Source organism: Drosophila busckii, chromosome 3R, assembly GCF_011750605.1.
Source record: "Drosophila busckii strain San Diego stock center, stock number 13000-0081.31 chromosome 3R, ASM1175060v1, whole genome shotgun sequence".
NCBI classification, from domain to species: domain Eukaryota; kingdom Metazoa; phylum Arthropoda; class Insecta; order Diptera; family Drosophilidae; genus Drosophila; species Drosophila busckii.
In genome coordinates, this window is record NC_046607.1 from 17856566 (window position 1) to 17878499 (window position 21934).

The following is a 21934-nucleotide window of genomic DNA, read 5'->3' on the forward strand; positions in this document are numbered from 1 at the left end:
TAAGCTGTGGCCGTGTGTGAAAAACTCGCAGGCTGTTGTGGAAAAACATTGTTTAAAATTATTATAAAATAAAAAAGCAAAAATATATACTAAAGAAAAGTCCAATCGATTCGGTCACTGTAAGTAAACTTAAATGTTAGCTTAGTTTTATTTGCTATCTAAAGTTTATAAGACAAGCAAGCTGATGAAAATTTGTGTATCTATTGTAACTAAACGCAGAATTTCTATACCTCCGTGCAATTTATATGTATATATATGTGCAATGGGAAATTTTAGTTCTAACTCGCAACTAATCAAATTAGTGTTTGATTTCGTTTTGCCTTAATCACTTTATTCGAAGCTGTGGGAGCTGGCATAATTAAAAAGAAAGAGGGAATGAGAGTGACAGCTTGTGCTGGCTGCTGACCTCTATTTTCTTTTGTAATATAAAACGCAGTAACTTGAGCAAAATTGCATTATGCTAATGGATTTTATAATGAAAGTGAAACTGAGCCTTGGCACATGCCAAGCTATCTGTATGTGTATTCAACCTCGAGGGACTAGCACAAGATAAAGTGACGTGACACGGATGCTAGCACAGTATGAAGAAAAAGTAGGCAAACGGGCAGGCGCCAGTGGGTGGCTGGGGCGCTGGGTGGCTGAGTGGGTGGTTGGTGACACATTAAAAGTGCACGTTGAACTTGAATAGCTTTTTGCTCAGTGCTCTGACATCATGAGCTGAATCGTTTTTAGTGAAAGTATTTGTTATAGCTAAGTGTTTTTATTGAATTGTGTGAAACATTTATTTAACTTCAATTGACATAATTATACTATGCTATGCTACTCAGAGCTCTACTCACGCAACATGGCGTGTCCATTCTTCCGTCGCGCCGACTCTTTGACGCGACAGCCATCGGTTATTGCTGAGCCGGGCGCCCATTGGAATTTGGAGGATGAGGAGCTGTCGACGGCAGATGATGCACTGACATTAACCCATTTACAAATGGCCATACAGCTGTTGACGGCGCCATCGAATGAAGATCTCAATTTAGCTGTCACCTCTTTGGTGGCCAAGTATCGTCAAAGCTGGCCAAACATTCATAAGCTGTAAGTCACATAAACAAACAATTTATTATTTAATTAAAAATCAATTATTTACGTTTAGCAAACTGGATCCGAAGACCTTTAAGGACTGCGCTAATTATGACTACCTAGGCGATATACAGGAGCTGCTGCTTAAGATGGATGAGGCAAGTGCCAGCGAAATTCTAGTTCTGCTGGGCGAGGAGTTGATTACCTGTTGCTGCACTGGGATCATAGAGCGCGCCTTTCGTTGCCTGGGCACTGATTTGCAAGAGTTTTTGGGCTCATTGGATGGCGTCTATGATGTGCTTAAGCTACAAGAGGACGATGTCACCGATACTGGCTTTGTCTGCGCTGGCGATGGAGAGCTGATCTTCACCTCAGAGCGTCCAGTAATCGCCTGGCTGCTGTTGGGCTCACTCAAGGCGCTGACTCGCATGCTGTACAAGGTGGATGTGAACATCAAAATCGAACCAGTTGAGGGTGATGGACGACGCTATCGCTATCTATTCTCACTTGTTAAGGAAAGTTCGCAGACCTTGCAGCTAGGACGCCCTGTGGCTGAAATAAAGCTACATGAGACTCCGCAGCGTAGCAACTCGGCCAATGCTGCTGATTTGCAAATGAATTCTTCCAGCTTCTGTAAAATGTTTCCCTGGCATTTTATTATGAACGAGCAGCTGGAGCTGGTGCAACTGGGACGTGGCTTTAGCAAGCTATACAAGCCCTATTTGGCAGAATTTGGCTGCCAGGCTAGCACCTATTTTGATTTCAGGCGTCCCAAGGGCTTGAATCTTAAGTTCCGTGACATTGTGCGTCGCACCTACACGCCCTTCTTGATTGGCCTTAACAGCCCACCTGGCGTAAGCGACTTTCCAGCTCTGGGCTTGGAGCTAAAGGGCCAGATGGTACACTGTCCCGAATCCAATTCACTGCTCTTTATTGGCTCACCGTTCTTGGACGGCTTGGATGGCCTTACTTGCAATGGGCTCTTCATATCTGATATACCCTTGCATGATGCAACTCGTAAGCGCAGCTCATAAATTGTTTAAGAATAAACCTTAAATACATATTATTGTTGCAGGTGAGGTCATCTTGGTGGGCGAGCAGGCACGTGCTCAGGATGGTCTGCGTCGTCGCATGGACAAGCTTAAAAGCCGCATTGAGGAAGCCAACTCGGCCGTAACCAAGGAGCGTAAGAAGAACGTCAGTCTCTTGCATCTAATCTTTCCAGCTGAGATCGCTGAGAAGTTATGGCTAGGGTCATCTATTGATGCCAAGACCTATCCAGATGTGACCATACTCTTCAGCGATATTGTCGGCTTTACCAGCATTTGCTCGCGCGCCACACCATTTATGGTTATCAACATGCTGGAAGCATTGTACAAGGACTTTGATGAGTTTTGCGATTTGTTTGATGTTTACAAAGTGGAGACCATTGGTGATGCCTACTGCGTGGCCAGCGGCTTGCATCGTGCATCCATCTATGATGCCCACAAGGTCGCCTGGATGGCACTGAAGATGATTAGCGCTTGCCGCAAGCACATTACACACGATGGCGAACAAATCAAAATGCGCATTGGCCTACACACTGGCACTGTGCTGGCGGGCGTGGTTGGACGCAAGATGCCGCGATATTGTCTCTTTGGTCACAATGTAACCATTGCCAATAAGTTCGAGTCCAGCAGCGAGGCTTTGAAGATCAATGTTAGCCCCACAACTAAAACGTAAGCTTAATTTAATATAATAAGCGTTGTCGGATTAAGTCAAATCTCTTATCTTTGCAGCTGGCTGACCAAGCATGACGACCATGTTTTTGATCTACAACCCCGCGATCCCGCTTGCCTGCCCAAAGAGTTTCCAAAATCCCATGGCAATGGCACCTGCTACTTCATGGAAGGCTATCGCAACCCCAACCTGGGCAGCGACTTGTCGATCGATGAACAGATTGACGCTGCCATGAAGATCATATCCGAGGGTGGTGATGCATAAGTCGCTTGCTAGTTACTTGCTCAGTAGTCTTATCTAAATCTTACAATTAGTTCAATGCACAATGTAGTCTAATTCTGTTCTGCCCTCTCTTGCAAAGCGTTTAACAATAAACTTTCCGCCTAAGAGTTGCGTTCAATTATTCAGATGATAGTATGTGTATATAGTATACAGGCAAGAGATAATGCTGATTGCGTTCCCTATTATTTAAATTTTATTTCACATTCGTCAGCTTCAACAACTTGACAAGATCATATTTATATGAACTAATCTCATTGCACTTAAGCCTTTGCCGCTGCCTCAGCCTGCTTGGCCTTAATATAGGCCTTGACTCTATCACCGACCTTGCTGGCCATCATGCACTTGTGTCCACGGAATGCCCAAACATCGGCAGGATCCTTCTGTTCGTTGGCATCAACGCAGCCTTGGGCAATTTGAAGTGCCTCTTCCTCAGTCAGATCCATTTTGAACTGCTTGGCCAGACGATCAGCGTGATAGCCTTCATGTTCGCAGAAAATATCCAATTTCAAGGCAGTGCATAGCAAGTACTGACGCACTTCCGTCTCGTCGGGGAATTCCAATGCCTTGAGCTTGAGAATCTGCTCCTCTTTCAGTGGATGCTCTTTAAGGCACTCACGGCGAATCTCCTTTATCTGGTCAGCATTCTTTGACACCCACTCACCATCAGCATTAACCTATGTCAAGGTAATCAGACATAAAGCAGCCGTCATAGATAGCATATTTTATTTGTACTTACAAATGCGCAGAGCGCCAGGCAAACAATCACAAATTTGAACATTTTCGTTGCAGAACAATATTTTTACTGACTGCCCAACAATCCCACTGTTCACATTTATAGCTGGAACACGCTTTTGAATAGAGTCCAGTATTAACGTAAAACAGAACGAAATATGTCAAAAGTTCAGTTTAGCGATAAGCCTGGTGCTATTAACGATGCTATTTACTTATACTAAATATTATATGTATGAACATGTGTTTTTCTATTTATTTCCATTCCCAGTTGGTGATAAGTCGACCATAGAACTAATGTAGTTTAGAAAAACATAAAGACTAGTACCTTATCAGTTCAGCCCCAGATGCTGCGAAAAAAAACAATTAGCCAGACATAACAAATCATTAATTTAGCAAAATTACGTTCTACGTTTATATATTCTTCGAGCACTATCACCCAGCTGTTTAGTTTGAGCTCGCGCCAATGTATACTTATCGATTAAAAAAGAGAAAGCAACTGATTTGCTGTGCAAGCAACACACTATCATCCAGACATGCTCAAAAGAGGGAGGCCTTACTTGTATCTCGCTTGCACCAATAGAAAACTTGTATTGCTGCACTGCTCGCTGCTCTATTTGCACAGTGGTTTGAATATGAGACGACAAAGGTGCCAATTTTACAAAAGTTGCTAAATTCAGAAGAGTTAAAATTATGTTAATAAATTGATTTTATGTGGAAAATAAGCGATAATAATGCGAAAAAATTAAAAGCATCGTCCATTGCATATACTAGTGCAGATTCGCAGCTCGATGACTTGGCTTGGCTTTCCACCATCGATTTTTTTTAGCAGCCAACGAATGCGGATGCTTTCGGTCGTGATACCAAATTTACTGTGGCAGACGAGTGCGATATATAATTAAGGGCACAATGGCAGCTAAGAGCGGCGACCATGAAATCTATAATATGCCAACGGCATCATCCACATCGGCCCTAACAGGTGGCGAAGAGCAAAATCTGGCCCGGAAGAGCTTGCGGCGGGTAAGAGACACACGCACACAGACACGCACACATACAATACTAATGCAATTGTGACATTTGTAGACTTGGAATCAGCTACCTCGGTGCCAACGTAATCTCATTATAATGGGCATAACGGCCTTTTGTTTAACATTGCTGCTGTTCTTGCCCGGCGATCAACTCATTAGCATGAAGGATGTGCAACTTAAGCCCGCATCAGCACCATTCCATATACGACGGGAGAATATGCTACAAAACGCTCATCACCATCCCAATGCCGAGTCTGCAGATGTCAAGAACGGGCTATCTGATACGATAGCAGCGGCGGCAGCTCCCATGACAAAAGACAAGGTAATTGCGCCGGTAATTGACTTTCATTTTCTGCAGACGCACCTTATCAATTAGCAGTTAAGAGCGTTATCAGTAAATCGTTTTATACTTTTATACTGCCATGCGACATTGAGGGCTTTTGATAGTCCAAAAGCTCTTTATGGTATTGCTGTAGTTGACTACTTTGATTTATGGACTTACTTAATTGAATTTTATTGATTAATTGAATTTTATTGATTACAGTACGATAACAACATACCCTATCCAGATGCAAATTCAGCGGAAAATGTCGTAAAGTTGCCCGAAACATTGGCCGTTGAAAACAAAAACGAAAACACCATTGATATCGTTAACACTTTGGAGGAGGTGGTGACCAACAATGACCCATCAAGCATGCAGTCTGATCTCGAGCAAGCTATACAACATCCACGCAACTTAGCAGGTGTCAGCATCGAATCCCATTTGCAGAAGATAAAATCACAGCTGGCAAAGCCGCAACACTTTCATGGCGCCACGAATGAGCGCCAAGCTGCTGTGGTGGCAGCATTCAAACACTCCTGGGCTGGTTACAAGAAATACGCATGGGGCCATGATAATCTGAAGCCAGTTTCTCAAACCTCTCATGAATGGTTTGGCCTGGGGCTCTCCATTGTCGATAGTCTGGACACTATGTACATAATGGGCTTGGAAGATGGTATATAAAGCTGCTTTTAGTTTTATGCAATTAATGCTAATCATATGTATTTGCAGAGTTTAAGGAAGCACGTGATTGGGTCAAGGATTCGCTGCACTTTCACACTAGTCGCGATGTGAATCTCTTTGAGGTGACCATACGTGTGCTGGGCGGCTTGTTGGCGGCTTATCACTTAAGTGGCGACAAGATGTTTCTAGTCAAATCGGTAGAGCTGGGCAATCGCTTGTTGCCCAGCTTTCAATCGCCCTCGGGCATACCCTACTCGGATGTAAATCTAGGAGACTTGTCCGCACATTCGCCAAAATGGTCGCCAGACAGTTCAACCAGCGAAGTGACAACAATACAATTGGAGTTTCGTGATCTCAGCCGCTCTACAAATGTTTCGATTTACGAGCACGTTAGTAACAAAAGCTTTTGTAGTGCAATTTGCATAACTACTTAAATTTTTATTTCATTTGCAGGTGGTGAATGAAGTTAATGATAAGGTGCATGGTCTGGACAAAAAGCACGGCCTGGTGCCAATATTTATTAATGCAAATACAGGCACGTTTCGCAATTACGCAACAATATCGCTGGGTGCCAGAGGCGATTCTTATTACGAGTACTTACTGAAGCAATGGTTGCAAACAGGACGCAAGGATAATGACAAGTGCGTGCTTAATTGCTTTATAAGTTTACAGAGACTCTAATAATAGCTATGACTCTTCTTTACAGTCTCATTTTGGACTATATGCAAGCTATAGATGGTGTGTTGACGCAATTAATGAGGCGCACGCCACGCGAGCAGTTGGTCTACGTGGGCGAGCTTATAAATGGCAACGACTTCAAACCCAAAATGGATCACTTAACTTGCTATTTGCCTGGCACGCTGCTCTTGGGCCATCAGAATGGCATGCCCGACTCGCACATGTTGCTGGCCAGGGATCTAATGGAGACTTGCTACCAGACCTACATCAGGCAGCCCACACAATTGGCCGCAGAGATTTCTTACTTTGCGCTAAATGAAAAAGATGAGCATGATATTTATGTGAAGCCCAATGATGCACATAATTTATTACGTCCCGAGTTCATTGAGAGTCTTTACTATTTCTACGCGCTTACTGGTAACCATACGTATCAGGATATGGGGTGGACCATCTTTCAGGCTTTCGAGAAGCATACGAAAGTTGATGCCGGCTACACTTCATTGGGCAATGTGAAGAATACACTTAATACACGCATGCGAGACTTAATGGAAAGCTTTTGGTTAAGCGAAACGTTGAAGTACTTCTACTTGCTCTTTAGCGACAATCGCAAGGAGATTGATCTGGACCAATGGGTGTTCAATTCGGAGGGCCATCCGCTGCCGATATACCAGCACTGATTGTAAATATCGAATATCCAACAGCTGTATTAATTACAACCAACTGTGTGTTGGTGGTGTCTCTCACTTAGTCGTAGCGTAGCGGAAATGCCAAATACTAAGTACGCCAGGCTCTTAGGCCGGACTTGGCAAAAACCATATAAGAATGAATATGCAAACGAAAATGTACAAGCACAATTTGCACATTTAAATTGTCTAATAATTGGCGCATTGTCTTAGAACGATATTAATTTATTAACTAATCATAGAGCAGCTAGCACAAGTTGCACGCGAACTCTGGTACTGATGCTGCCGGCAATGTTCTCCGATAATTATTATTTGTAGTAGTATATAAAAACTCTATCTGTACGTATTTATGAATAATTGGTAGGTACTTAGTACATGTGTAATACATTTTATGTATGTATGCGTATGGTTTATATTGCTTTAATAGTTTTCAATGAAATACGAAATAATATTTTAAGTTAAATAAACTAAAATACAGCGTACGATTTAAATGCTTTATTAATTGCCATCAAACTTTCCCATACCGTTTAACAGCAGCTAAATGGGAGATACACACATGCACATTGCGTGTGTGTATTGGGGACACACACACGCGCGTTAGGTAAAATTTAAATTCAGCGTCGCCCGTACAAATAATTTAAGAATGTACTAGGCGAACAGCAATCATCAGCAAGCAGAAGTACACTAATGCAGTGCAAAAGCTGGTCACACTTTTGATGTAACTCTGGTCACTCTGCTATACAAGGGCAGCCAATAAGAAACGCCGAGAGTAAGGGAACCTCACGCTTGCTTGCTTGCACCCTCACACATGGAATTGCATTCGCTCTCTCTCTCTCTCTTCTTGGGGGCTGCGAGCTCCACACTCCGCTCAAATGTTTTGTGTATTAAATTCGCTCGCTGTGCTGCTCGTTTATGTTCGCCTGGTATTTTGCCAGTGCACAGTGCCTTTAAAATTGCCAACGCGTTGAAAATTTAAATGAGAGAGAACAAACGACCCCGCTCTGCAGTTCAAGGCCCAAGTGCAAATGCATATTAAAGAGAACACAGATTTAAAATTGTTCGATTTTTCTTTATTCTTATGTATACGTATTTTACGATTTTTTTTACCCAACAACGCATGCTTCAAGCTTGATTGCATTAATTGTGGGTTGATTTATGTTTTTTGTAATTTTTCGGTTTTAATTCGGTCTGTGTTTTGTTGCGTTTTGTTTTTTTCTTTTGTTTTAATACGAATTACGTTGCTTTTATGTACTTAATGTTTATGACGACTATGAATGGATGGGCTTAATAAACTATGAAATATTAAACTTGCTTGATTTGTATATTTATGTGTGTATGTGTGTATGTACGTTGATGCTGTAATTAAAACTCACAATGTTTGCATTAAAAATCCTTTTAGTTTTTATCATTTCATTTTTTAAATTACATTTAGACACATTTAGCTGAACAATTTATATATTTAAGATATTGGGAATTCATTTTTGGTTGATAGGAAAGGTAGGGTGTTTTGTTGAAGCCGATTTTTAATAACTGTTTCCATTGCGTATACGTTGCGTATACAAATTGAAACAGCGCACTCTCTATATAGTATATAATACGTTAATTAGTTTTAAAAATTAGGCATTTGTATCAATCAATACATCTCCTAGTGAGTGATAAGTTCAGTTTGCTTTGATTTTACATTTGTTGTTTGTTGGATGCTTTTGCAATTGTTGTTGTTGTTGTTGTTGTATCGGCAGCTATGTATATTATATATAGAATGCAATTCTTCCTTGACTAACTTAATTTATCCTATTACATATAAATTTTTACACAAGTGATTTCTTTAATTATTTGTCTTTGTATAACAACTAGAAATTGTTGCTTGCACAACATGCAAGTGTGTGCAGCTGTTTTTATTATTTTAATTATACAGTTAGTCGGGGGCTCTAAACCAACTCAACGCAATATATATGACATACACTTACGAGCTAGCTGTAATACGAATGCAATGTACGTTAGTTGCTGGCCATATATAGTAATCTGCTGTAGTTGTTGCTGTTGCAGTTGCTGGTTGCTGTTGCGGTTGGTGGTGGTAATTAAAGTAGTAGTATTTATTGATCGATTGTATGGTATGTGGTGTGTGGTATGGATTAATACATAACACCCACAACAATCGTGTGTGGAATCTTTTGCGCAGCTGTTGGCTCTTTTACTAACATTTACAATATTTGGATTAAGTTCGTAGTTGTTTCTTTGCTTACTATGGTTTTTATTTTTTACAAGCTAATCAGACATCGATATTAAAAACGTGGCACAAATCACAAATCAGATTTGTGGCAAGATCAAGATCAAGTTACAATGATACGATTCGTTTTCGTTTTTCATTTTGTTTGTTATATTAAACATACACATATAATAAGTAATTAATATACATTCATATATGTTTTATATTCATAATTTATAAATGTTTAAACTAAATTTGCTAAAATTGTGGTGTTTTTTTTATATTTTGTTTGAACTGCTTTTGGTTTGCTTCGTCGTTTGTCAAAGTGTTTCACTCTCTCATTCTCATCTGGGGCCGTATTCGTAGCCAAATCGAAAAGTTGCTAATATATTTATAGCATATATTGAGCACATTGTTTATACAAATTAATTATGCATGCATATATTTCGTTTTGTAACATTTACTTATTAATTTGAGTAATTTGCAAGCAGACAGACGTTAAGCGCTTGAACTGATAATTAATTATGAACTGCTTAGAACTCAAAGTTATGCTTTAATTATTAATTTACGTATTTCTTTTTAGCTTGCGGCTTGTTACACAATTTAACACTAAGAGCAAATCCATTTAGTTAGGTATTTTAAAAAACTGCGATAGTTGAAACTGGCGCATGCTGTAGCTGAATTCTAAATTTATTTACATATGCTTAATAATAAATAATATATTTAGAGATATACATATATATTTGCTGTTGTATATATTATTTATGGGTTTACTTTTATTTGCTGGGTTTTAAATCTCATACTCATCATGCTCATATCAACAAAATTGGCAACGTTATTACAATTGTTTTCTTTTTAATATTTATTTCTTGTTTTTGCATACACCTAATCATGTTTGTTTATTGACATAATTGTGTGTAATACACAACCAATGATCATTTGTGCTGATTTGATAAGAATGCAGACAGACATTTATTTAGTAATCGCATTAGTGTCGCCAACTGCATTGAATTCTTTTATAATTCGTAATAAATTGTCTAGGCTTGCTTTTGCTTATTTATTGTTGCTATTTAATTCGCATTACATATACATAAATATTCTTCATTCAATCAGTTGTAGTTCACTGAGAGAAGCATTTCATGCTATTCGTCGTTTTGCTTTCAATTCTCTGTGTTAATTGCTTTGCTATTGACTCTTCAAGGATTGCAGTTCCTCGACTATATAATTTGAAATCGATTATTTGTTGGAAATATTGTACAAACACATTGGACTAAGAACGAAAAACAGGCAATCAAATAATTTACACTAATTCTTTTAAAACTTAAGCCTACAAAAATTATAAAATAAATTGTACAGAGCAGGATGCAAAATGTTGAACAACTGGGGCACAACAACTAAATAAAATAATAGGATATACACTTTAGGTTTAGTTTTATACAATTAATGCGCTGCGCCTTACAGTGTCGTCGCATTGAACTCCAAGATCAGACTGTTGGACGCTGCCGTTGCCGCCGGCGGCAGCTCGGCAGCTGTGCCATGCGCCGCTGCAAGTCAAGAGGTCATTATTGATTTGATGTCATCGAGTCCAGCAGCTACACAGCTAAAGTCGTTTAGCTGCGCATGATGTTGCGTCTGCGCTGGGGTGAGGCCATGATGATGTGCAGCATGATGCGCCAAATGCGTTTGCTGCCCACCCAGATGGCTCTGCAGCAAATGATGTGGCTGTGCGTGATGATGTTGCTGCTGCTGCTCCAGCAATAGATTGCCGCTGTTGTCGGCAACAGCAGCCACAGCAGCGCTAGCGCCGCCACTGATGAGACAATCGCCCATATCGTCCACAAGCGGGCGACGTCTGTTGTTCACTTGCTCCTGCTGGCAGCTGGACAGAACTGCTGCCTGGCGTTGATCATCAAAGTTGCTGTCGCCCAAAAATGAGCCCAGCGAGAACTGCAACGAATCGCCGCTGTTCTGCAGATTCAATATGCTGTCAATAGCGCTGGCCACATGTCGACTTATGTCATCATCGTATTCGCCAGTGACCACCGAGCTGCCCGCCATGTGATTGACATGTTGCTGCTGCTGTTGCATCTGCTGTGGCATGCCGCCATGCTGATAGTGCTGATGTTGCTGCTGCTGCTGTTGTTGCTGTGCATCCAGCATATTGCCAAATGTTTGATGATTGGCAAAGCTATGTTGTTGCTGCTGCTGCTGCTGTTGTTGTTGCTGCTCCATAAGCAGTTGGCTAAAGGCAACGGGTCCATTGGTGCCTACAGCATCGACAGCCATGCCATCGTGCAAGGCCAGCATATCCGCATCCATTATGCCATGCGGCGTCACTTGCACATGCTGCTGCGACATGGGCGATGATGAAGTGGATGAGCCAGTGCACAACCGTTTGCTGCTATTCTCATCCTCCAAATCACTGCTCGAGCCCATGAGCTGTCCATTCCAGTGTCGCTTGCGTGCAGCTTCACCATTAACCAAGCCCAGACCATGCGCTTGACTATCCACTGTGTTGTTGCTGCTGGTTAAATAGTCGCTATAGTGCGCCTCCATGCTCTGCATCCAGCGCGGATTGTTGTTGCAGTTGAGCTCAATATGATGTTGCTGCTGTTGCGCTTGTTGTTGCTGCGTTTGCGCATATTGCTGCTGCTGTTGATTGCTGCTGTAGTTGGCACTGTAGCTCGCCTCGGGCGCCCACATGCTTAGCTTGTTCTTGTGATTTGATGGCGGCGACTTGGAGTCACCAAAGATCTCATCCAAGTTGGATTCAATGTCATCATTGCTGCTCTTCACATCCAAGTGCACAGGCGATTCACCAAACATGGCCTCGAGACGCGTCTCCACAGACTTTTGCACATCCGAGTCGCTGTTGAAGAACTCACTGATCGCTGGATGCGCCTCAGTTTGTATGGCCAGCGGCTGTTGGCGCTGCTGACTGCAGCTGGAGGCGCCAATGTGTCCATTATTTGCATTGTTGTTGTTGTTGCCCACGCTGCTGTTGCTGGCGCTGACATCAGCAGCACAGCTGTTGCTATTGCTGCTGCTGTTGCTGTTCGAATTGCTGTGACTTTGATTTGATTTGTCTATGCAGCCATTGGGAAACAGATCGGACAAGTGATTGCCATTGCTAAGCAACGCGCTTGGATTGTTGCCATCAAACAGATGTTGCTGCTGCGCCAAATGTTGCTCGGGTGGCACATGTTGATGTTGCGGCTGCGCTTGCAATGCATCATTGCTCATCAGATTGAGTTCCTTTTGCAAACAGTACCAACCATCCTCTTGCTCTTCTGTTGCCTTCACATGCTGCTGCTGCTGTTGCGTTACATGTTGCTGCTGTTGTTGCTGCAAATTGTCAGCAAAACAGCTGGCATCGATTTTGGCATTTGCCAATATCATTTTCTGTTCAATTTTCTTCATTATAAACGGTGTTAGTTCCGATTCAATGTCAAAGTGAAAATCTTTCTTAAGGCGCTGACCATTGTTATTATTGCTGCTGTGCTGCTCCTTCTTAACTACATCAGTCAATGCGCCATTGGCTTCCTCAGCGTTTAGCCAGTTATGTTTCTGCTCCTGCTTTGCCATTTGTTGCTGCTGCTGCTGTTGCTGCTGTGACTGTTGTGGTTGCTGCTGCTGCTTGTTGTAAGCTTTGTTGACATCAGCGCTGTTCTTAAGCAAATCAAACTTGTCAACCATTGCTGATGTTTGCGCACCTTCCGGTTCTAGTTTGATTTCCTCTTTAACTTTGACCTCCAAGCTTGCTTCAGCGTCCGCAGTTGCTTCTTGCTTCAGCTGCTGCTGCAGCTCCTGCAGATCCTTTTCAGCACTGCGTATGTCACTTATCTCGCCCTTTAGATCGTCTATAAGCAGCTGTTGCACTTGCAGCAGCTCCGAGGTGCGATGTGGCAGCTACAAAATCAAGCAAAACATTTAAAATCAAGCGCTTTCCATTAGCTTCAACTACTTACCGTTGACTCTTGCATTAGTATCTCCTGGAATTTGCCATTCAGCTGCATAAACTTGTCACGCAGTCCTATGGCAGCTTCCTCAAACTCATCATCCTCATCCGAGGGCAACTCCATATCATTCTCATGCATGCAGTGGTATCTAAAATGCATATTTAAAATGTTAAGCTGTGCTTGAGCTTAGCTAATGCGCTTTGCCTACCTTATTAGCCGCTTGACCGCTTCCTCTTTGGTGCGAAATGGCTTCACATAGTCCGGCTTCAAGCAGCTCTCCTGATCCACCTCCAGCTGTCGCACAAACCTGTGAAAGTAAACTCGATTAATTTGTAATTCTACACAAAGCTTCTAAATGTTTATCGAATTGGCCGCAATTTTTGTTTTAAATATTGGCATGTTTTCAACCAACTACTCACAAGGAGAGGCGTGCAATTTTTGGTTTTGGCGTTAGCTCCTCCGACTTTGGCAAGAAGACAGGTACTGTTGGTAGCGTGGGCACTGTAAGGGGCGTGGGCACGCCCATTGTAGCGGGCAGCACGGCGGATGGAGCCAACGGTTGCGGCGGCTGCTGAGCTTGCAATGGTGGCATTGATAGCAAATTGCTGCTGCTGCTGTTATTGTTATTGTTGTTGTTGTTGGCAGTAATATTGCTGCTGCTGCTGTTACTGCTGTTGCTATTGCTGTTAATCAACAGATTGCTGGTGCAAGCAAATATAAGTGGCGGTGGACCACTTTTGGCAGCAGTTACACTTTGCTGCTGCTGTTGCTGTGGTTGCTGCTGCTGCTGTTGTTGTTGCTGCTGCTGTTGTAGTGGCTGCAGCGGCAGCATATTGGGTTTGGGCTGCAATAAGGGCAAGTGTGCTGTAGTTTGTTGTGTGTTGATTTTGGCACGTATGGGCAACTCCTTGGGCTTGGATTGAGGCGCTGGCGCTGGCTGTTGTGTTTTTGAGAGCGTACGTGTTGCAGTTAGCTGTTGCTGCTGGCTGTTTTTGCTTTTTGGTGCTGACAATCTGTGGTTGCTGTTGTTGTTGCACCAGTGGTTGCTGCTGCTGCTGTTGTTGTTGCAACAGTGGTTGCTGCTGCTGCTGTTGTTGTTGCTGCATTGGCTGCTGTTGCTGCTGCATAGGGTAAATATGTATACGCTGTGCAACATTCAGTTGCTGTTGTTGTTGCTGCTGCTGCTGTTGTTGTGTATTGAGCGTAGCTGTTGTTGTTGCACTTGTTGTTGTTGTATTTGTGGATGAATGATTATTTGGCTGCACCACATTCAGAATTACGCTGCCTGGCAGATTCTTGAGTGCCTCAGCATTTTGTTGCAACAGCTGCTGCTGCTGCTGCTGTTGTTGTTGCTGCTGCTGCACTTGCTGCTGAAACTGCGGCGGCAACAAACTAAAGCTGCCATTGGCATTGGCTGTTGGCAATATAACCTCTGGCGTTGGCACCTCCTTGCCCGAGGCCAAAATGCGCTGCTGCTCTTGAAACAGACGCTGCAATGCAACATTGATCTCGGCATCGGTCATCGGCTTGTTGTACTGAGCGATTGCCGACTGATCAGCGTCCGTCGACAGCGGCAATGTGGGCGCAAACGATTTGTTCTGCAGCTTAATGGTGAGAAATTGTATTTGCATTTGCACCTGCCTAAAGACTTGTTGCATTTGAGCGGTCAGTTGTATCGTTTGCACGCGTGAAATTGTATTCTGCGGCTGTGGCTTGTGCTGCGGCAGCGTTGGCTGCTGCTGCTGCTGTTGTACTGCTGGTGCAGGCTGCAGCTGCAATTGAGCAATGTTGGCGCCACCGCTGGTGGTGCTGCTGATAACAGCGCTGGTGCTTGCAGTGGTTGCTGTTAGGCAATAGCTAACTCTTGGCTGCAGTTGCTGCGGCTGCATTGCCGCTGTTGCAGTTGGCAGCTGTTGTTGCTGCTGCTGCTGTTGTTGCTGCTGCTGTTGCTGCTGCTGCAGTTGTTGCTGCTGTTGCATGGGCGCTGTCACGCCCACCAGTTTGGTGCCGCTTGTTGTTTGGAACGGTTGTATGCTGTTGCTCATGGTGGTGGTTGTTGTTGTTGTCGTTGTCTGACAACCACTGGAGCTAACAACAACAATCATCTGCTTGCCGCTTGCCACATTTGGTTGCACAATCTGCACCGGATTGTTGTTGGGCTTTTGCGAGAGTGGATCCAACTTGGGCATGGGTTTCACTACGCTCGCGTTTTTCAGATTACCCAAGTCGGCAGCAATGGGCGTCGTCTTGGGCTTGCGCACGGGTTTCTTTTTGGCGACGGCGCCTGTGCTGCTGGCGCTGCCTGCAGCAGCAACATTGCTCTTAGCTGGCTCCAGCTTAGCTTTGCTTTGGTCTATAATGGGCGCCACATTGGCCACTTGCTTGGTCACTGTGGTGGTATTGGTGGTGGTGCTGGTGCTGTTGGTAAGCGTAGTGGTTGTTGTCGTGCTGATGGCCATGCCCAGACCTATGGCATGTCCATTGCTTACAGGCTGTATGGGATGCACAATTTGTTGCTGCGGCGGCTGCTGCTGTCGAAATGCAATGGGCAATGTTGTTGTCGTTTGCTGCTGCTGTTGTTGCTGTTGTTGCTGCTGCTGCAACTGTTGTGTTGCCGGCAGCGGATTGACATCGTTAAAGTGTAGCTGACCCAGCTGCAGACACTGCGCTAACTGCTGCGCATTGATGCCCGCTGGCGCTATGAGCAGCCGCTCCGTGGGTCCAATCGAGGCGGCAGTTTGTCCAGCACTAATGGCGGTTATTTGATTGCTGACGCTATTTAGGCAAAACAGCTGCTGTGTGCTTGGATCTATGGGCGGCAGTGCAACATAACGTTGCGCATTGCTTACAATCGGCTGTGGTGGCGGCAATTGCTGTGGCGCTGGTTGCTGCTGTTGCTGTTGTGTTGGTTGCTGCTGCACAAGCAGCTGTGAGTTGCTTGTTGTAGTTGTTGCTGCTGCTGCTGGAATTGTTGGCATTGGCAGTGGCAAGGGCAGCGGCTCATTGGACTTAATTATGGGCAAACTGTTGGTGATTTTGGTTGTGTTGCTGTTGTTAGTTGTCACTGTGTTGCTGCTGGGCACTGCTGCTGTTGCCAACTTGCGATTGGTCACTAAATAAAACAAATACAATATAATTCAAGCAAAGTTAACACAAAACGCTTAAGACTTACCTTTGATTTCTGTTTTGAGTGCTGCTGCTGTTACTTTTGGCATTTGTGTTGCTGCTGCTGGTTGTTGCTGCGGCAGCTGCTGCTGCTGCTGCTGCACTGGCTGTGGCTGCTGTATTGCTGTTGTTGTTGTTGTTATCACTTGCTTGCTGCTGTCCACGCGCGTTGGCTCATTGATGATCGTTACATTGGGCAGCGCGCCTTTGAGCAGCGCTTGGAGTATCAACTGCGATTGATGATCTTGCGGATTGTTGGGATCATGACGCAATATCAGGCGCTCGCAGTGCTCGGAGACGGCCAAGCTGAGACTGCCGGTTAGCTGAGGCACCAGCGCAGCAGCCGTGGCGGGCGAACCAACCGAAATGGAGACATTACCGGGCATGCCTGTAAGCTGTGGTGGCAATATCGTGGCACCGCCTGCGGTTGTCACGCTGTTCGCTGTTGGTGCTGGCGGCGCTGCTAGCTGCGGCGTTGGCTGCTGCTGCTGCTGCTGCGGCGGCGGTGGCGTCGGCTGCGGTATGCTCACTAATTGCATTTGGCGTCCATCGCTGGTTAGCTTAATGGTTGTGGACTCGGGCACTGTTGCTGTTGTTGCTGCTGCTGCTGCTGCTGTTGGCGTTGATTGGAACACCAGCTGCGCTTGCTGTTGCGTTGCTGTTGTCACTGCTGCTGCTGCTGCTGCTGAGGCGGGCACGCCCCCCATGACACTAGCGCCTGGTGGCAGTATGGGCATGATTTGGATTTTATTCTCCACTGCGCTGGTGATGGGCAAACTGGACTGTTGGTGATGTTGCACCTGTGAGATCTGTATGTTGCCTATTTGGCTGGGCACCACAGTGGTGGAGTTGTTGCCGCTGCTTGCTATGCCCAGGCCATGCGGCAGCAATATGCTGTTGCTGCTGCTCACGGGCGTGGTTAGGGTAATGGTATTGATGTTCCCATTGGCATTGCCTGCGCTGCTGGTGATGGTTGTGCTGTTGTTGTAGCTGCTAAAGCTAGCAACGTTGCTGCTGGTGACAATAGTGTTGCTGTTGTTGAGCATGTTGCTGCTGCTGCTGCTGCTCACAATGATCGTCTCCTGCTTTTTGGCATTTCTACGCACTGCGGGCTTGCGTCGTGGCTTAACAGCTGCAGTGGCTGCCACAGTTGTTGCTACACTAGCAACTGTTGCTGCTGCTGGCACGACTGTTGTTGTTGTTGGATTGGGCGTCGTTAGCGTTATGCTCGCAGCTATGGGCGACGGCTGCAATGTGACGCTGCCCAGCGTTTGTGTTTGGCCATTTAAACTGAAGCTAATCGTTGGTGCTGTTGGCGTTGCTTGCATGCTGCTGTTGATGCTGCAGATTTTGGCTGCCGCTGCGGCGGCTGCTGCTGCTTGCTGGGCGAGATGTTGCTGTGCCTGGCGCTGTATCTCCTCGGCGGTGGGCAGGCGTGGTGTGGATAGCGTATACGGTGGTACTTGAGTTGTGTTTGCGCCAGCGGCGGCAGCAACAGCAGCAGCAGCAGCTGAGGCTGCTGCACTGTCGCTGGGATCGATCTTGATGAGGATATTTGGTATTTCGGTGGCTTCGTTCGACGGCGCACTGGCCGCCGGTATAGTTAGCGTGAAGGGCAGACCATCGCTGCCGTTTTGGCTCGGTATGGAGATCATTATATCATTGGAACTGGGCGCAGTGGCTGCTGCTGCTGCTGTTGTGACAGTGGCAACTGCTGGTGCTGCTGCTGCTGCAACACTTGGCGCATCTTCAGCATGACTGTGCATGCTGTCCATGCCATAGTCCTCATCATCGTCATCGTCCTCGGTGATGCCGCAGAACTTCATCACATCGCCGAGATCGAGTTTGCCATTGCTGGCGCGTTGTATGTGCGTTGGCGGCGGTGAAGGCGACTTGGCGGCACGTGCCACAGCGAGCGTTACTTGCGACGTTAGTTGTGTGGGCGTGCGTACAATTGCTGGTGCTGCTGCTGCTGCTGTTGTGGGCGGCGTTGTGCTGGGCGTGGCAGGTATGGCAATCTTTTGAGGCGTTGTTGTTGCTGCTGCTGCTGCGGCGGCGGCGGCAACAGCTATGGCAGTTGCTGCTGCTGTAGCTGCTGCTGTTGGCTTCTTCTTGCGCTGTCGCGGCTTCTTCTTGGGCTCGACCACTTGTATTTGCTGCTGCTGCTGCTGCGCCTGCTGCACTTGTGTTTGCGTTTGCTGCAGTTGCTGCTGCAGCTGTTGTATCTGCGCTTGCTGCTGCTGTTGCTGTTGATGCTGCAGCTGTATGGTGGCCATGGCCTGCTGCTGCACCGCCGTTTGACGCACTGGCTCCTGCGTGGGCGTTGCTTGTGTGTAAAGCTCCGTTGCATTGTTGCCAACAGTTGTTGTTGTAGTTGTTGTTGTCATTGGCTGCTGCTGCTGCTGCGTTGCCTGCGGCGGTGGCTGCGGCTGTTGAAAGGCATTCGCTATATGCTGCAACTGCGCGCCGTTTAGCTGATTCAGATTGATGGTGGCGCCACCAAGATTCTGCTGCAGCTGTGAAATCGCCGTCAGCCCATTGGGCATTTGTATCTGAGCAATGCCATTGCCGTTGGCAGCGGCTGCAGCAGCCAGCTGCAGATTCTGCAGCTGAGCGGCAACACTTTGACTGAGCAGCTGCGTGTTGATGGTGGCCGTTGTGGCAAACGGCTGAGATCGTGGCGCCTGCGCGGCTAGCGCAGCGTGCAGACCGCTGAGCTGTGTGCCTTGGGTTTTGATGGCGTTCTGGAAGTGCGCGGCGCCCGTTTGCTGTATGAGATTGCCCTGGGAGGAGACTATGAAGGTGGGCGTGGCAGCGGCCAGTTGCATGGTGGCACCATTGGTGCCAACAATGCGCAACAGTTGCTGCTGTGCTGGCTGCTGCAGTTGGCCTTGACCGCGTGGATTTTGTATGACGAGCGAGGGCGTGGCAGTGAGCTGTGGCGTGGGTGGGCGTAGTATGAGCTGCACGCCTTGAGGATTCTGTTGCACCAGCACGGGCATTTGATTGAGCAGCAATTGCTGCGGCTGTGCTGTTGTTGCTGGCAACAGTATTTGCTGCTGCTGTTGTTGTTGTTGTTGCTGCTGCTGCTGCTGTTGTTGCTGTTGCGCTTGCCCATTGACGTTAAGTTGCTGCTGCGTTAGCTGCGTCACATTGTTGTTGCTGCTGCTGTTGTTGTTGGCTTTAAGCTTAAGCTGTTGTTGCTGCTGCTGCTGCTGCTGTTGCTCTTGCTGCGGCTTGGGCAGTATTTGTTGTGGCGCTTTGCTTGACTTGCTGTTGATCGTGGGCAGCGTTATGTTGGCATTGGCAGTAAAGCGTTGCTGCTGTTGTTGTTGCTGCTGCTGCTGCAACTGTTGCTGTTGCTGCTGTTGCGGTGCAGCGGTGGTGGTGGCAATGATTTGACCTTGCGGCCCCTGAATAAATTGAAACACTTGCTGTGCGCCCGCCTGCTGCGCTTGCTGCTGCTGCTGCTGCGTTGCTCCCGTTATGGTAAACTGCTGCGGCAACATTTGTACGGTTTGCTGCTGGGGCTGCGGCGTGGGCGGCTTGATGGCCGCCGCTGCTATCGCGTTGCTGGGACTTGGTATGGGACTGTCCGCTATCAGCGGACTGCTGCTTTGATAATGCTGGAACTGTTGCTGTTGCTGCTGCTGCTGTTGCAGCAAATTGGCGGCGCCCTTTTTCGCTTGAACTTTTGGGCTACTAGCCACATTTGCTGTCGCAAACGAAATGGGCGTGCTGATTGCTGTTGCGTTGGGTTGCCCATAGCCGCCGGCAACTGTTGAGCAGATTGAGGTGGGCGCTGCAGCGTTGCTGCTGCTAAAGATTTGCTGCTGCAATTGCTGCTGCTGCTGCTGCTGCTGTTGATGCTGCAGTTGCTGCTGATGCAGTTGTTGCTGTTGCAGCTGCTGTTGTTGCTGCCCAGCACGCTTGTTGCCCTTCTGCGAAATGAGCGTATAAAACAAAGATTAGCTGTGTGGAATTGCAAGTGGTCATGTTTACATTACTAAATACCAAACCTTCTTATCTGGATCTGGCATGCTCCAGTTTAGTATCAGCGCTTATCTTATCAATCAAGCGGCAACGATTGCAACTCACCTTGTTCAGTTGTATGTTGTTGGAGCCCACAAGTGTTGCATTCAGCTCATTGCCAAGCGCGTTGGCGTTGGCATTTGCGCTGCTGCTGGCGGCGGAGGCTATGAGACCACCAGCTGTCACGCCAATGACCGTTGTGGCGGCGGCGGCAGGCGATTGTGAGGGACTTGGCTGAAAGACGACAGTGCCGGCATTGGGGCTGCCATTTGTGAATTGATGTATGGATTGTCGCCTGCCAGGCGTCGCCGCCTTGCGTTCCTGCAAAGCAAACAATAAGCGAAACAATAAGCATGTGATTAATATTGTGTGTTGCTGTTGGGATAATTGATTGTTGGCCACTTACATGCTCCTGCGAATTGCTGTTGGCGTTTAATGCGTTGCCACCGGCTACGAGCAGCACATCTTGTGGAAATGGTGACAGCGATGGTGATGGTTGCAGACGCGGACTAGCTGAGATCGATGGTGATGGACTGGGCGTCAGAAACGGACCCGGAGGAGACAATATTCCTGCAAAAGCAAATACAAAAATCAATAATTAAGGCGCGCATTATTGACCCAGAAATGTCAGAGTATAGCCGATATCAGATGTCAGGCTCGACCGAGCGCTAATATTGTACGTGACCAAAGTATATGCGAGATACAAACACACACAAGTGTATGAAATTGCGCGCGTAATTTCGAAAATTGTTTATTTTTGCAGCTCACCCCGCCACCCCACTCACGCCTCTTGCCTCGTTCAACAGTTTGCCTTTGCCTTTGTGCATAAAAAACGCAGCAATTTAGCACAAATCCAGGCAGCAACTAAACTTGAGTGCCCCCAAGTCTGTGTCTCAGTCAACAGTCAACAGCAGGAGGCAACACAAACAAACACACACACATACACACACATATATGTGTTTGTATCTATGTAAGCTTGGAGCTGAAGACAGCGAAATAAACCAGTTTCATTAGTGAGCTTGGGAGCTTGGCGAGTTCTTTGCACTTCTTACACATTTTCAGTTTGTTATGCACTCTCAACTTTGCTAACGATTTTAGGGTTTTATGTACTCAAGTAGGGGTGGGCTGGCTGCACATATTTTTAATAATAAAAACGTTAATTGTAATTTTAGCTCAAATCAATTCATTACCCTGTATTTGTTGCTATTTTAGTTACAGTCACATGTTTGAGTCGAGTTTAATTATTCAAACATGCCATGCCTTTGTCATGTTGCTGCCACGCCCCCCTCGAGCACAGCGACTGCAGTTTTTGGCTTGTATAAAGTAGTGGGCGTGTTAAGTAGGTGGCGCCATAAAAAGTTTCAAATGCACGTGCCAGC

At 46.0% G+C, this 21934-nt stretch overlaps 4 protein-coding genes across 5 annotated transcripts in view; 2 read left to right on the forward strand and 2 right to left on the reverse strand.

The window, feature by feature from the left end:
- The first annotated feature begins 19 nt into the window (after positions 1-19).
- LOC108602817 (head-specific guanylate cyclase) lies at positions 20-3154 on the forward strand. Its single transcript, XM_017991048.1, has 5 exons — positions 20-119; positions 828-1086; positions 1145-2088; positions 2147-2789; positions 2850-3154. Exons 2-5 carry the CDS (start codon positions 845-847, stop codon positions 3052-3054), a joined length of 2034 nt encoding a protein of 677 aa, XP_017846537.1. The 5' UTR covers positions 20-119; positions 828-844; the 3' UTR covers positions 3055-3154.
- A 93-nt stretch (positions 3155-3247) lies between these two features.
- LOC108602823 (general odorant-binding protein 99a) lies at positions 3248-3912 on the reverse strand. Its single transcript, XM_017991057.1, has 2 exons — positions 3809-3912; positions 3248-3746 (listed from the first exon to the last, which is right to left on the reverse strand). Exons 1-2 carry the CDS (start codon positions 3848-3850, stop codon positions 3333-3335), a joined length of 456 nt encoding a protein of 151 aa, XP_017846546.1. The 5' UTR covers positions 3851-3912; the 3' UTR covers positions 3248-3332.
- Positions 3913-4460: 548 nt separating this feature from the next.
- LOC108602818 (endoplasmic reticulum mannosyl-oligosaccharide 1,2-alpha-mannosidase) lies at positions 4461-7638 on the forward strand. Of its 2 annotated transcripts, none has more exons than XM_017991049.2 (6): positions 4461-4821; positions 4885-5163; positions 5374-5824; positions 5881-6221; positions 6286-6473; positions 6539-7638. In XM_017991049.2, the coding sequence occupies exons 1-6, from the start codon at positions 4711-4713 to the stop codon at positions 7185-7187; spliced, it is 2019 nt and encodes a 672-aa protein (XP_017846538.1). In that variant the 5' UTR covers positions 4461-4710; the 3' UTR covers positions 7188-7638. The 2 variants fall into 2 exon arrangements, with proteins under 2 accessions (XP_017846538.1, XP_017846539.1); XM_017991050.2 differs by having other exon boundaries at positions 4462-4821; positions 4885-5151; positions 6539-7637.
- A 2025-nt stretch (positions 7639-9663) lies between these two features.
- Positions 9664-21934, reverse strand: part of LOC108601384 — a 39492-nt gene continuing 27221 nt past the window's right edge. Inside the window, exons 2-11 of the mRNA XM_033294020.1 lie at positions 20962-21125; positions 20622-20876; positions 20408-20464; positions 19676-20374; positions 16619-19609; positions 14414-16456; positions 13778-14301; positions 13567-13665; positions 13368-13506; positions 9664-13308 (exon numbers count right to left, since the gene is read on the reverse strand). Of these exons, the coding sequence (XP_033149911.1) occupies positions 10951-13308; positions 13368-13506; positions 13567-13665; positions 13778-14301; positions 14414-16456; positions 16619-19609; positions 19676-20374; positions 20408-20464; positions 20622-20876; positions 20962-21125 (9329 nt within the window). The 3' untranslated portion in view covers positions 9664-10950. The remainder of the gene's footprint in view (positions 13309-13367; positions 13507-13566; positions 13666-13777; positions 14302-14413; positions 16457-16618; positions 19610-19675; positions 20375-20407; positions 20465-20621; positions 20877-20961; positions 21126-21934) is intronic.

Excerpts from the sequence above, each read along its gene's own strand:
- LOC108602817 (XM_017991048.1), top strand. The coding sequence starts at position 845 with ATGGCGTGTCCATTCTTCCGTCGCGCCGACTCTTTGACGCGACAGCCA. Across the intron at positions 1,087-1,144 it reads TGGCCAAACATTCATAAGCT|CAAACTGGATCCGAAGACCT; the intron begins GTAAGTCACATA and ends ATTTACGTTTAG. Across the intron at positions 2,790-2,849 it reads GTTAGCCCCACAACTAAAAC|CTGGCTGACCAAGCATGACG; the intron begins GTAAGCTTAATT and ends TTATCTTTGCAG.
- LOC108602823 (XM_017991057.1), bottom strand. The coding sequence starts at position 3,850 with ATGTTCAAATTTGTGATTGTTTGCCTGGCGCTCTGCGCATTT. Across the intron at positions 3,747-3,808 it reads GCCTGGCGCTCTGCGCATTT|GTTAATGCTGATGGTGAGTG; the intron begins GTAAGTACAAAT and ends ACCTTGACATAG.
- LOC108602818 (XM_017991049.2), top strand. The coding sequence starts at position 4,711 with ATGGCAGCTAAGAGCGGCGACCATGAAATCTATAATATGCCAACGGCA. Across the intron at positions 5,825-5,880 it reads CATAATGGGCTTGGAAGATG|AGTTTAAGGAAGCACGTGAT; the intron begins GTATATAAAGCT and ends ATGTATTTGCAG. Across the intron at positions 6,222-6,285 it reads ATGTTTCGATTTACGAGCAC|GTGGTGAATGAAGTTAATGA; the intron begins GTTAGTAACAAA and ends TTTCATTTGCAG.